Source organism: Mustela nigripes, chromosome 8 (genome assembly GCF_022355385.1).
Source record: "Mustela nigripes isolate SB6536 chromosome 8, MUSNIG.SB6536, whole genome shotgun sequence".
Classification (NCBI taxonomy): Eukaryota; Metazoa; Chordata; class Mammalia; order Carnivora; family Mustelidae; genus Mustela; species Mustela nigripes.
The window spans coordinates 83,055,053-83,070,316 of NC_081564.1; the positions used below are offsets into that span (position 1 = coordinate 83,055,053).

General features: G+C 34.5%; 1 protein-coding gene across 5 annotated transcripts in view; it reads left to right on the forward strand.

Annotated features, from left to right (window-relative positions):
• The window catches only part of CCDC102B (coiled-coil domain containing 102B), a 192,063-nt gene that overhangs the window by 139,946 nt on the left and 36,853 nt on the right, over positions 1-15,264 (forward strand). For all 5 annotated transcript variants that reach the window (XM_059409802.1, XM_059409803.1, XM_059409805.1 and 2 more), the window contains one exon: positions 5,325-5,441. In XM_059409802.1, the coding sequence (XP_059265785.1) occupies positions 5,325-5,441 (117 nt within the window). The remainder of the gene's footprint in view (positions 1-5,324; positions 5,442-15,264) is intronic.

The following is a 15,264-nucleotide window of genomic DNA, read 5'->3' on the forward strand; positions in this document are numbered from 1 at the left end:
TTTGGTTGGGAATGTGGAGAGTTGAGAAATATACACGTGAAAAACATTGTGATGCTTGGTGATTCAGTGAATGTTGGAAATGTACATGGATACTAGGGTGTTAGAGAGAAGAGGTTTTGGATTTCTGACCTTATCTATGGAGTTGCCTTCCACCAAAGAAGGCACATCATGAGGAAGAGAAACTTGAGGGGAAATGATCATGTATTCAAAACTGAGTATACTGAGCTTGAGGGAGGAGTGTTTGGTGGGATTTGGAATTTATGAGTGTAAGAAAGAAATGTGAACAATGAACCATGAGAAGGTGGTGGAAGCATGGGAGTGAAGGGGATCCTGCCCCACCCCCACCCCTGTGGTGGTATACTGAATGAAACAAAAGACGGTTTGGAGGATTAGTACAGGTAAGGCAGAAAGAAAAAGGGAAACTGCAGAGAAAGAAAACCTTTCCTTCCATAAGCCAGAAGAAAAGAGTGCTTGAGCAAAGGCATTGTTAACAGGAATCAGATTCTGCCATGGATTCAAGTTAAGGACAAGGTTGAATATTGTGTGTTGGGAAATATTGGGAATGGGTGTAGCAAAAGCCAATGTAGGAATGAGTGAAAGGGGAGCATGGGGAAAATGTGAATGTGAGCAACTCTTCCAAGGCACTTGAGAGTGAGAGGAAACAGAGCTGGAGTGGAAACCTCCAAAATGGGAAAAGAGGTGTTTTTTCCAGAGGTGGGAGAGAGAGAGAGAAAGAAAAGGAGAGGATCTGCCCTACTTGATCTCTCATACTTTGCTTTACAACCTAAATGGAAACTATCAGGCAACTAAGTGTTGATGAGGGAGAAGCCAAGAGATCTTGAAAATCCAGCAGGCGAACAGTTCGTAGAATGAATTAACCAAGTACCCCAAAGGTACCAAATCCTGACTACAAATGAAATGATTAGTGTTTGACTCTAGGAGAAGGCTATTTTAAGTTCTTTAACAAGAGGAAAGAAGGAAAGATTTGTATAGATGGTTGAAAATTTGTAGATTATGGTACAAGAAGTTGAAGATCCTTCCTATCTATAGCTTTCCTGCTTTTCCATGAATGAAGTTGCAAGATCATTTGTTGAGAGTTATGGGAGAAATTATGGGTTTAGTCTCTGAGGAGATTGAATTTTGTTGTATTATTAATAACATTGACATAAATATTGAACACAATATTTCACAAAAGCCAGATCTTTGAGATAAGCAATAACTACCTAATCATTTTTTATTATTTTGAAGGGTAAAATGTGAGGCGAAATAAAATAACAGGGTATGTTAGATTATATTTTTGTGCCATTTTGAAATGAAATTTTCTTTTCCTACTTGATCTGAATAAGTAAGAAAATATTTTTATTTGTAAGTTACACAATATTTTTGTTTTCCAGAATCATCTTCAAAAAGACTTTCATTCCATGCTAATTTGAATGTAGGAGAATAAATATTTACATATAGCATTGCTAATTTTCCAGAAGCAAATTATGGTAGATATTTCTGAAGTCAGAGATGTGAAAAGTTGCCTGGTTTAACCTTTCACAAATACTGCATTTGAAAAGAGAAATTTTAAAGAGGAATTTTGGAATTATATTATGATGCAATTTCAGAAAAAGAAGTCTTATAAGAGACTATACTTAAATATAGCCATTAAATAAAAGGACCTGAACTTGGAAAATGCTTTCTAATGCTGATTCATTCACTTTCTCAGGTACCTTCTATTTCTGTCACTTTCAGTTTAAGTAATGTGATATATCACTTGTGGATGACATTCATAATTCTGCTAAAATAATCCTTAATATCTACACATCTATAGCTTTCAACCTTTCAGCTACTAATTAGATTTTAATTATAACTCCATTAATCTGAGCCTGAAGTTTAATAGGGTAAGTAGCAAAATTAAGGTGATTTTGAGTCCAAAGTATAATTTTCAAATGATCAAAATAACTCAAATTTTCATAGGGAAAAGTATAGTTGTTTTATTAATCTGGCCATCAGATTGGCTTTTTTTTTTTTTTTCCTGTTACAGTGTTTTAAGTGCCTTCACTGTAGAATATTTATTTTATTTTTTTGCTGTTTCCTGCCTGGAGTGTGTAGGAACAGTGAGAAGGCCAGAGTGACTAACAGAAGAAGAGGTAGGAGTAGGAGAAGAGCACTGAGGGCATCCAGGGCCAGGCAGATGGTAAGGACTTGGACTTACACTCTGAATGCGTTGGAAAGCCACTGGAAAGATTTGAGCCTCAGAATTAAATGATTTGATTTACTTTGAAAATGCTTTATTGACTGCTGTTTTGGGAAAGGGACTACAGAGTTACATGGAGAAGCAGAGATTGTGGCAGCTATTAAAATAACTGACGTGAGAGAACATGGTGACCTTTGATCAAGGCAGTAGTATAGTATAGGTAGAGAAATAGTAGTAGTATAGGTAGAGAAATGGTTGGATTTACTATATATAGTTTGAAGGCAACACTGAATTATTTTGATTTTGGTTTGGGTATGATGTGTCGGAGAAAGAAAGGAGTTAAAAATAAATCCAAAATCCTTGGTCTGATTAAAGGGAAGGATAGAGTTGATACTTAACTGAGATGGCAGAGATTGGCAGAGAAACAAGTTTAGGGAATTCTTAATTTGTGTTTGCAATGCGTTAAATTTTAGATACCTATAAAAGTGACAAGGAGTAGGACATTAGGTCCGAAGTTCAAAGGAGACCTACAAGATAGAACTAGACGTTTGGAGATTATCAGAATTTCTATTAGTATGTGGTGCTGTGGGTGCACATCATCTTTCCCAAAGGAGTGAATGCATCAAGCAAACAGTTCCAAGAACAGAGCTTCAAGATACTTTAACCTCTGACTCTATTTTCCAATGTTTCTAGTGAATTTTTCCAAACAAAAGGATTACTAGACACATTCTAATTTTTTTCCTTTATTGTTCTTTGAAATTTTGAAATTGTTCTGTCCTTAATTTATGGGTGCAATTCATTTTTTCCCAGTGATTATATTTTTAATAACATTTTCTTTCATATCTTAAATTATACTATTTATCTCTGTCCTTTTTCCTCCTTCTGTCAGACATTGTGATTTCAAATCTTGGCTATTTTATTCATGTTCTTGGTTTCTTTGTATATCCAAAGATCCTTGATTTTCTACTGTCAGTGAAAATGGAATTATTTTAGATAATTGGTGTGGATTTCCCATACTGTATGAAAAGTTATTTTCTTACCTCTTCTCTCCTTTGAGTGGTAACATTGATCGCAGTCCTGTTAATAGTGAGAGAACTTATTGATTGATCTAATTCCCTGAGAATTAATGGTCAAGATTTTAGAAGTAAAACTAAGGGCATTCAATTACCAGAATGAGTTGGGGTTTACTTTGGTGAATGCAAACCAAAACCTGATGCTTTGATTTCTTTGATTTTACTCTTATAATTAATTATTTTCTTTAGCAAAGTGACTTTTAGTTTAGTTTAGTTTAGTTTAGTTTAGCCAGAGGTGAATGCCACATTGTCTATTTACATGAAGTAGGGTGAGACATGCATGGACAGACTTTGAACTTCTTAGCATTGCATCCAGTTCCACGCTTGCTTTCCATGGCATTTTCTCCACGTGACTAACTCTGAGCAAGGAGCCTGTCTGTACTGGGCACCCTAATACCCTTGTAGTTCATTTTGAGCATGTGGCTGTAAGTCTTTTGCCTTTCAGTAAACTATACAACAGCTTTTAGCTTTATAATTATAGGTGTAGCTACCAGTTTGTAATTAAGAACTCAGGTAATGAATTTGACAAAAACATTCTTAAAATGTGCTCTTCCAGTTACTAGCTTTGCAAATTTGGGGAACTTGCTTAAGCCTAGTAAAAATACAGCTTATTTTTCTTTAAGGTAAAGATGGTACTACATACCTAACGCATAGGATTACTCTACCTTTAACTCAGGAAATACGTCTCAAGTCCAGTTCCTAGAGACTATTATATACTCAATATTACTATTAACAATGATAATGTTATGAGTAATATCATTTTAATTATAAATAGGTAATATAATGTTTGCTTTTATTTTCTAATTTATTGTGGGATTCCTTACAAATTATATTAATTTTGAAAATATTTGCCTCCATATTTTAGGGAAAAATATGTTAACAAAACAAAATATTATATGTGTATGTATTACGTATTTTGTAGGTTTATCAAATTTTGTGTTTCTGCTGAAAACTATAAGAACAATTAGGAGGAAAAATTACTGTGTGTTTCCAGGATTTTTCTCATGTTCCTATGTTTCTTTTTTTAGAGTATTTTTTAGAGCATTTTTTGTTTCGCAGCAAAATTGAGAGGGAGATACATACATTTCCCCTCTGCTCCCTGTCTGCACTTAAGCACAACCTTCTGTTATCAGTGTCCTCCACCAGAGTGATACACTTGTTACAAATGATGAGCCTACATTGACACATCAGTCCATAGTTTTCCTTAGAGTATACTCTTGGTGTTGTGCATTCTCTGGGTTTAGACAAATGTATAGTGACATATATCCACCAGTGTTATACCAAATAGTTTCACTGCCCTGAAAATCTCTGTGTGCCACCTACTCACCCCTTCCTCCCCAAGAACCTGAAAAGCACTGATTTTATATTGTCTCCATGGTCTCGCCTTTTCCAGAGTGTCAAAAATTAGTTATACAGTAAGTAACCTTTTCAGATTGGCTTCTTTCACTTAGTAATATATATTTAAGTTTTCTCTGTGTCTTTTCATGGCTTTTTAGTGCTGAATAATATTCCATTATCTGGATATGCCATAATTTATTTATCCTGTTTTCCTGCTAATTTATTGGCATCTTTTATAAACATATTTTTACCAGTTCTAGCATTGTATAGATGATTTTTTTTCCTATTGCCCAAGTTTACCTCTATTATAATCTATAAACTCTTTGGACTTCGTAAGAAATGGACATTAAGTAGGATTACGAAGAGTCCTGTATTATAAATATTCAAGACTATAAGATCAGTATTAATTAGATTTCTTTAGAATTCAGTTGGTCAGTTACCAGGGTTCTGTGTAGTAACCAAGTTTTGCCCAGTTTTTTCAATTGGTGAGTTTGGATTTATGGAGATTGTTGATTTGTTTTCTAACAACCAAGAATTTTTCAAATATATTATTATTATTTCTTAATAATATAAGAAATATAAGAAATAAATGGTTCAACTACATTAATTACCTCAGCAATGATAAAGCCTGCCAGAATCCAAAAAACTAAACTAAAAGCAAAATGAAAGACTAGTGGAGCCAGACACTGGAGCATTATGTGACTATAATTTTAACTTCTCCTTTTTTTCAGCTTAACATTATTCCTGGTCAGCATGAAAATGAAATGGAAGAAATATCAGGAGATATAAAGGAAGAATCAAAATCTCAAAAGAGCAAGGATAGACTGATCTCTGAGTTAAGAGCTGAGGTAAGACACTGGATAAAGATTGTAACACCAAAGCATACCTGAAGGTTATTAGGTGATATACTATTTTAAGGAGTATAATAGAGGCATTGTTGGTTACTTTATGAAGAAAGATTCTGCTGAAAATAAAAAATAATAAATATAAGCCATTTGTATAGGACTTAAAATGCTGTGGGATCATACTGACTCATCACTAGATTGGAATTACCTATTATAAAGACAAAATATTTGATGAAAAAAACAACCTATAGCCAATACAATTCTAACTGTGAGTTAATAATTTTTAAAGGGTCAGTTGACTGCTAGATCTAGTATGTTAGGTTATCATCAGGACCAATGACTGACAAATGTGTTACAGGTAGTTTCTGACGGAATTAATGTGGCTGTTGGCAGCCACCAACAGTGAGAGACAAGGCAGGGTAACTTCACTGTTATTAATTCATTTCTTAGCTGTGACAGGTGAAATGGTGGGAACATTTATTTTGAACACTTCTACCACCATCACCACCTAAAGAATTTTCACAGATTGTAAATTCTGTTTTCTCCATCCTGTTAATAAAGGAGGAATTATTGTTCTTCTAGATAGATTATTGTTCCTATAGATAGGATATTGAATTATTTGTACTACATAGTAAATAGTGTTAGTACCCTAAAAGTGGAAAATCATAAATTACTTATTTTGTATCATAATTCTGGAAGAATGTCTTGGATATCAATGTGTGGCAACAATTCAGGAAATATAGGGTAGGAGGAAGGAGATTTGTATGAGATGCTTTCTTCTTTCTAAAGGTCCATACAGACTGAACTCACACCGTGGTATATTTTATATCAGAAGAACATAGTGCAGTGCAAAATGCATAAACCAAAGATTTTGGAGCCAGAAGCAGCTCCATTACTGATTACTTTATTCTGGTCAACTCCTTATACCTAAGTCTCAGTATACAGATTGATTGAAATAATGGAAGTAAGAATAATAAAAGTCATCACACAGCATTTTTGAAATGATCACACGCTGCAAGGGAAAGCTGGTCGGACGCAGCCTGCCTTGATTTGGGGAGTTACACGAAGTTGTTAAGGAGAAAGAGCCCTTCTTGATTGAGTCAGCATCATTCCTTGCTCCGTCTTCCATTGGTCATGTAAAGAAAGACGTGGTGGGTGAGGGAAGGCGTGTGAGATCTGTGATGAGAACGGCTGATGTGTTGAGAACAATTCTTTCTACCAGTTAGGTCAAAAGGGAAAATGGCGGTTTGTGTGATGGCTGTTTTCTTAAAGAAATCAAACCATCGGGAGAGGCGCCATTTTTTCTTGGTCCTGAGATCGGAGAACATCTTAGATTAAGCTTTGCACAACATGTATAAAAGCTTACTTAACAGTTAGATACAAAAACAGAGAAAGACACATCTGGCTATATATTATGACTCTCCTCAAACGCCGAGGACGTAATCTAATATCATCATTTTCAGATGCACTGGGAGCCATAGCAACATAGGATCTCTTTTTTAGTTTTATTTAGTAAAAAGTTTGGAGACTCATTTATTAATTATATGACCTTGTGTTAGGTGTTTCATATCGATATAACTCAACTGTGTTTCTGTGTTAGGATATAGACCTTTTACCACCTAAAGATAATCTCCCACAAGACACTCAAGTACTGTGATATATGGTTTTATGATTTAAAAATTCTTAATAGAGCACTGAAAGCTGAAAGCAAATGAAAGACATGAATTGGCTATGTCTAACTATGTACACTTAAGGGGTATATTCTGTTGAATTAAATTGAAGAAGGAAAGCTTTGTTCAAAAGAAAACAAATAAAATATTGAGACAGATTCTAAATAGAAACAATGAACTTGTGTGTGTATATGTGTGTGTTATATATGTGAGCATATGGTTCATTTCAGTTTTAAGTTAGTATAGAAGCTATTGTTTTTTTTCCTTAGAAAAGAAGACAGATAATCACCCTTTGCTGGCATTATTTTATTTTTTACACTGGCTTTGTTTAGGTCTCTAAAATCATATCATAATGTGTAATATGTTTTCATAAAAGCCATTGTGTTATTGTGCTATATCTTACTTCAAATATAACCTATTTTTAAAAATCAGGTTTTTGGGGGGTTCCTGGGCAACTCAGTCAGTTAAGCATTGGTCTTCAGCTCAGGTCATGATCCCAAGGTCCTGGGATTGAGCCCTGCCTTGGGCTCCCTGCTCAGCAAGGAGTCTGCTTCTCCCTCTCCCTCTGCCCTTCCCCCTGGCTCTGTTTTCTCTCTCTTCCTCAAATAAATAAATAAAATCTTAAAATATAAAAAATAAGAATTGGGTTTTTTTAAGATATATAATCAGTATTGCAGTTTGTGTGTACACATTCATCTTTGGGTATTAAAAATGGCTTAGGGTAAATTCCTAGAAGTAGTATGGCTTGACCAAGAGAACGTTTATTTTTTAAATTTTTTATACACATCACCAAATTGTCCTTTAGAAAAATTATATCAATTTACATTCTTACTCGCCTGCAGTACACATTCTCATGCCTGTATAAACATTTTCATTTCATTATTCTATAGCTAACAGTATATATGATTATTTTTAATGCTTTGCTAACTGATAGACAAGAAGGTCATTTTAATTTGTATTTTACTTATCTATACATAAATTTCTAGTTGTTTGTTCATTTTTACTGATATAATGTTTATTAAAATAGCTACCAGTTACTGATAACTACAAATATGTCACATTTATAGTGCTGGGCCATTGAAATATAAGATCTCACTTAATACCTTAACATTTTTATGAGCTATATATTCTTTTTTAATTTTGTTTTTATTTTTATTAAGTTTTTTATTTTGATTCAGCATAGTTAACACACTTCTTTTTGTACATTTTTGTTTTATGATCTGTATATATTTTTGTCTACTTTTAAAGGAAAGCGCCTTTGAGAATTTTCCTTGCTCAAGGTTATAAAATAACCTCAAATATTGTTGAAATAATTTCTCAACTATATTGTCATTTAGTTCTAGTTTTCCAGAGTGCACACTCAGATTCAGGTTAGGCCTCTTACCAAGGCCACGTAGCTAATGAGTTTGAATCCAGAAGTCAGATGGGCCCGGCAGTCCATCTCTGACATTAACGACCTGGTCTATCACCTTGTGAGTTTATTCAAGAAATGAAATGAATTTCCAGCAATATTTCTTGAATTGGAAAAAAAACAGTATTTTAATATCAAACATCACAATTTTTTTAACATTGATGATCCCCATTTATGATGAACAACTTTTAAACTGTTACTAATACTCACAAATTTGATAACAGTATGTTTTCACTTGACTAGTGTGTTCTCCTTATTTCTTAATCTGCCTCATTTTCTTTTTCTTGAAGTAAGCTTCTCATTGTAGAAATTTGGTCAAAGAAATTTGAAAAGCAGCATTGACAGAAAAGCCCCATAGTATTTACATAATTGTAAATACTAGCCCATGTGTGAGGAGGTGAATTCTCTGCGCACCAAGGTGCTAGGTGAATGGCTGTGTCTTAGTGTATGCATACGTGTAACACAAACATTTCATCTGTTTTCCATATTTAAGACCAAGGCCCTTCAAACTGGAAAAGAAGTTTGTTTAGAATGGAAATTAATTAGCATTCTGAGTCAAGAAATCATTACCTCTTTCTGCTGTCTGGTTGCTGCTTAAAACCAAACGCAATCAGGAAACACTCCTTTTATATTTTTTTCAGGCCAACATTTTTGGGATACACATTCATCCAAGGGAAAATAACCATTTTATCTTGTATTATTCTAAAAAACTTATTGCCAACATTTCATTTTTAAACTTTTTGGAATTTTGATTTCTTATTTTCTTGTTTCTTATTTGTGAATTGTTCTTTTCTCACCTATCCAAACATGTACATCCAATTTCTGTTGCACTTTGGAAAGAAGAAGTCAACATACTTTTCCCTATTTAGCCCAGTAAGTACAACTAAAAACTCTGAAGATCTATTCTGGTCCCTCACTTTATGTCTCCCGTTCTGATACTAGCAAATGGTCCACAGTAGGCTCTGCCAGCTCTAGCTTAGAGCACTGCTGTTGACATGTATTTTCTGATACTTCATTAGCGTTTAAATCTTTCTATATGGTACCAAAAAATGCTCTAAAAATGATTTTTCTTTGTAATCCTAATTGAATGCAGCATAATATAAACTGAAGGGACCCAATATATTCACTTGTTTTTATTTCTCTCTCTCTTGGAGTGTCTTATTTAAAAAAAAAAAAAAAATTCATTTATTTTGAGAGAGAGAGAGAGAGAGAGCACATGGGGGGAGAATCTCAAGTGGACTCCACACCGAGCGCAGAGCCCCATGCAGGCCCGATCTCGGGATTCTGAGCTCACAGCCTAAGCCAAAACCGAGTTAGACGGTTAACTGACTGAACCGACTGAGCCACTCAGGTGCCCCAGAATGTCGTCACTTATTCACTTTTAAAATGTTGCGTCCTAACTGAGGGAAAAAGACCCGCATGGGTAACATGTTACATTTAACTAGTGATTATGTAAGTAGCCCTCCTTATTTTGCTTCTGCAAGACAAAATATAAACCTTTTGTGCCATAAAATTTTCATACCCAGATACTATCTTATTGATTGGCGTTTTAAAGGAAACTTTTCTCAATGTGAACATCAAGCAGAGTCTCTCTGTTCTCTCTGCGTGGGCACAGTGAAATAACAGAGCAGTAGAAAACAAAACAAGATTACACAAATAGTCCCCCTGCTCATTTGTTCTTTATCTTAATCCATTTACCAACAAGTATTGATCAAACATCTCCAGTGTGCTTGGCACTAAGGGTCTGAGAGAGCGATGGGCCCAGTGATGGCCACAGTGGGGAAAAAACCCAACACCTCCGACAGTTAAGTACAGTGTGTTCTCTACGTCAGTAGGTGAAATGTAGTGACCTATGTACGTACATAGAAAAGATGTCCAGAACGAGATCTGCGATAGGAGTGACAGCTAGCCAAGCGATGGGCGCTGGTGGGAAGGGGAGAATCCGGTGAGTGAAGACCACAGCATTAGCAGGAAATAATGTAATAAAAAGGGTGATCTGATCTGTAGAAGATTTAGATCATTTCTTTTGAGTAGAGGAATATATTGAAACATTTTAAAAAAAAATATTGACGTGTTAACAGTGAAGCAAAAATTCCTCCTTTCCCTCTTACATAGCAATAAATATCAGGAATTATGTGGATGTGGGACAATATTTGAATCCCTAGATGAGTAACTAACATAGTCTAATAGGAGCAGTTCATTGCCAGATTTTGTGTGGTAAAGTCAGGGAAAATACAGAGGGCAGAAAAATGTTTTTGTTCTATGTTAAAAAAAGGAAAAAGTTATTTTCAATGTGATTTCTTAAATGCTAATTCAAACGTTCATTCTGTATATAGTGTGCTATATACTGTACTAGGATCTAGTAATTCGGTGGTGTGTGATATAGAAATGGACCTGCCCTCAGAGAGGGATACTCTCTAAAGAGAGAGAACCGCCTTCCGTGAGGGATATAGGATTCTTAAAAAATTATAGTTAAGTGCATGTTTTCAAATATATGGGATCTATGTAGCAGATTTGCATGATGCTGGGGAAGTTGACCTCGTTATAAATTTTAAATGAAGAAATGCCTGGGATTTTATTTATTGACAGTTAAATAGTATTGTCTTTGACTGGAAGGGAGTTATATAATTAGAAATCCAATTCCGTCATAATTTAATTTTCTGAGATTGCCACAAAAGATGATAATCTAAATTGATTTAAATCTCTTGTATCTCATACCTCTGACTTTACATGTTGTAATAAAGTGAGTTAGATTACAGAGAATACTCTTAATGTATCAGAAATAATTGCATAATTTTGAAACAGGGTATTGATGGCTGTAAGCAAGTTAATTTAGAAGTCTATTAATGACATGGATTTAAGCATTCTGGCACATTTTGGGTTTGTATTGACAGAACTCAGGAAACAGAATCTCTAAAGAGATATTTTATATGAGTAAGCCATTAGAGAAAAATAATATTCTGGAAAAACTGAAAATTAAAACTGTCACACATGGATATGCATTCTGGTTATTTAGACAAATATAAGTCTAAATAGTCCAATTATCTAAGACCAAACTGTCACTTGTCTTGCGTTTACAGAAAACTGATAAATATAAAAATTGAATAACAGATGAAAGCCTGTAATGATTTATCCAGGAAGTATTAGGTGCCTTGAATGATAGATTTTTTGTTTTGTTTTGTTTTCAAAAAAGTTTAAGAATTTTGTAGGATGGGCTGAAGAATGTAAAATTCCTTTGTGCAGATGCCCCATCAGCAGTAGTTTCCTGGTGGTCAGGTGTTCAGAAAGCTTGTTAGCTAAATTAGATTGATGATTTAATTACAATCTGAGATTTTTTTCTTACTCATAAGGTCCTTATTGTATTCTAGTGGATAGAAAGCAGTCTGTGTGGGAATGGACGAGGCTGCGGTAAGGAAACCTGCCAACCCCGTCACCTAGTGTTTTCTTGATGACCTGCCTACAGCTTCCAATCTGATGCCTTCTAGGTCTTGTCCTCTTTTGGGTGTAAGCAAATATATTTGGGGCTTTCCTGGGCCCCTTGGCCCATCATTTCTGTGCATTTATTTCAAGATCCAGCTTACTGTTTTCCATAGGGGCAACAAGTGGGCTTGGCAAATTTGTATGGGCATGCTTATTTACATTCCATAATTTCCTCGATTATTACTCTCACTGCTTCAAACTCAAAACTTCTACTAAACCTGTTAGAGTACAGTTGCATGTTTAACAAGGGTTCACATATCCAATAAAGAGAATTGATTCTATTTTAGATTAGTGGTATTTGATTTAGAACTTCCCCATTATCATCCTCAGAATGTTTCCCTTAGAGAACACGTTTTCATATGAGCTAAGTGAACAGTCTCACTGCTCTTCTGTCGAAATCCCAGGTTAATATGAATGTGACATAAGGGACTGTCAGTTTGATGGGAGACCTCAGCTTCATTCTGTAATAGTGCTTGCCTCGAGGTCGATGCCCAGCAAAGCCCATGGCTTTGATGGAATGGATGTGGGGAGGGATAAAGTACATATCAGAAAGAAGAGGGCTTTCTATTTTGACCTTTGGTGAGGTTGAAAGAAAAAAAATCAAAATGGAGGGAAGGCACGACTTTATGCCCATACTCATTCAGAATATGATTTGATGTGTTTTATATTTGACTATATTCGATATGTTCCCACCACAATGATTTCATGTGTGCCCGCTGATAGAGCTTGGTGCGTGTAATGTTTTAAAGGACAAGTGTATCAAGAAACCAGTGGCTAGTCACCTAAACTATAAAGATAAGCCCAATTTTCATGTTATACTCTACCTTCTGGGTTTAATTGAAGAAGTTCAGTACCCTCTAAACTTATTAAATTCATTTATTTCCTAGTAGGGTAGGATGTTTCCCTCAATTTTTAGAAATTCAACTATATTTAAAATATTTAAGCAATAGAATATGCTATTAGTTAGATAACCTTTATAAATACATAAATTTAAAATTTTGTTCCTAATATGTATAACCCTGGTAAGCATGGGTGGCTATTCGAATAATTATTTTTTATCATTTAAAATTTTTATTTCCATTAAAGTTAACTTACAGTGGTATATTAGTTTCAGGTGTATAATATAGTGATTCAACAATTCTATACATTATCTGGTGCTCATCCTGATAAGTGCACTCTTAATCCCCATCACCTATTTCTTGCATCCCTCCACCCCCTCCCCTTTGATAAACCTCTGTTCTCTGTAGTTAAGTGTCCATTTTTTGGTTTATCTCTTTTCCGCACCTTTGTTTGTTTCTTAACTTCCACATATGAGTGAAACCAAATGGTATTTGTCTCTCTCTCACTGACTTATTTCACTTGCCATTCTACTCTCTAAGTCCATCCATGTTGTTGCAAATGGCAAGGTTTCATTCTTTTTTATGAGTGAATATTCATATATATGAATATTATAAATATATATGTACGTATATATAATTAGAAGTCTGTTAGTGATATGGATTTAAGCATTCTGGCACATTTTGGGTTTATATTGACAGAACTCAGGAAACAGAACCTCTAAAGAGATATTTTATATAAAATATATGTGTTTTATATGTATTTTATATTAGAGAAAAATAATATTCTGGGAAAACTGAATTTCTTTTTCATATGGCTGCTCCCCCTGCTTGTGTGCCTGCTCTTTCTCTCTGTTTCAAATAGATAAATAAAATTAAAAATCTGAAAAAATATTTGTGACTTATTTGAGAGCGAGAACGAGTGGTGGTGAGGAGCAGAAGGAGAGAGAGAGAGAGAGAGAGAGACAGAGAGGCAGACCCCCTGGTGAGCAGGAAGCCCAATGCAAGGCTCCATCCTGGGACCCAAAGACCATGACCTGAACCAAAGGCAGATGCTTAACCTATTGAACCCTCCAGGAGTCCTAAATAAAATCGTTTTTGTTTTTTTGTTTGTTTGTTTGTTTGTTTGTTTTTTTTGGTTTTTTTTTTGTTTGTTTGTTTTTTGTTTTTTAAGAGACACTTAGCTAACTGTAGCACTCAGGTGCCCAGGAATTGCTGGGATTGTTTTCTTAATTTCTTTTCCTGTTGCTTCATTATTGGTGTAAAGGGTTGAAACAGATTTCTCTACATTGATTTTGTATCCTTTAACTTTACTGAATTCATTTATCACTTCTAGTAGGTTTTTGATGTAATCTTTAGGGTTTTCTATATATTGTATCATGTTATCTGCAAATAGTGAAAGTTTTACTTCTTCCTTACCAGTCTGGGTGCCTTTTGTTCCTGGTCTGATTGCTCTGGCTAGGACTTCCAGTACTAAGTTTAATAAAAGTAGTTAGAGTGGACACCTTTGTCTTATCCTGATGTTAGGGAGAAGCCTGTAAACTCTTCATCATTGAGTATAATGTTAGCTTTGACTTTTTCATATGTGACCTTTATTATGTTGAGGTATGTTCCTTCTAAACCTACTTTGTTGAGGGTTTTTATCATGAATAGATGTACTTTATGAAGTGCTTTTTCTGCATCTGTTGAGATACCATCTGATTTTTATCCTTTCTCTTATTGATGTGACGTATCATCATGTTATTTTATTTGCAAATATTGAACCACCCTTGCATCCCAGGAATAAATCCCACTTGCTCATGGTGAATGATTTTTTTTAATGTATTCTTTGTTTCAGTATGCAAAAATTTGTTGATGATTTTTGCATCTCTGTTTATCACAGATACTGCCCTGTAATTCTCTTTTTATCTAGTGTTTTTAACTGGTTTTGCTATCAGGGTAATGTTTGTCTCGAAGAACAAATTTGGAAGTTTATCTTCCACATCTGTTTTTTGGAAAATTTTGAGAGGAATAGGTATTAAATCTTCTTTTTAATGTTTGGTAGAATTCACCTATGAAGCTATCATGTCCTGGACTTCTGTTTGTTGGAAGTTTTTTTATTATTGATTCAATTTCATTGCTGATAATTAGTCTGTTCAAACTTTCTATTTCTTTCTGATTCATTTTTGGTAGATTATGTATTTCTAGAATTTACCCATTTTTTCTAGGTTGTCCTATTTGTTAGCATATCATTTTTTATGATACTCTTTTACGTTGTATTTCTGTGGTGTTAGCTGTTATTTCTGCTTTTTGATTTCTGATTTTGTCTGAGTCTCTCTCTCTCTCTCTCTTTGTGATGAGTCTGGCTAGAGGTTTATCAGTTTTGTTATCTTTTCAAAGAACCAGCACCTGGTTTTATTGATGTGTTTTATCTGTTCTATTGATTGATT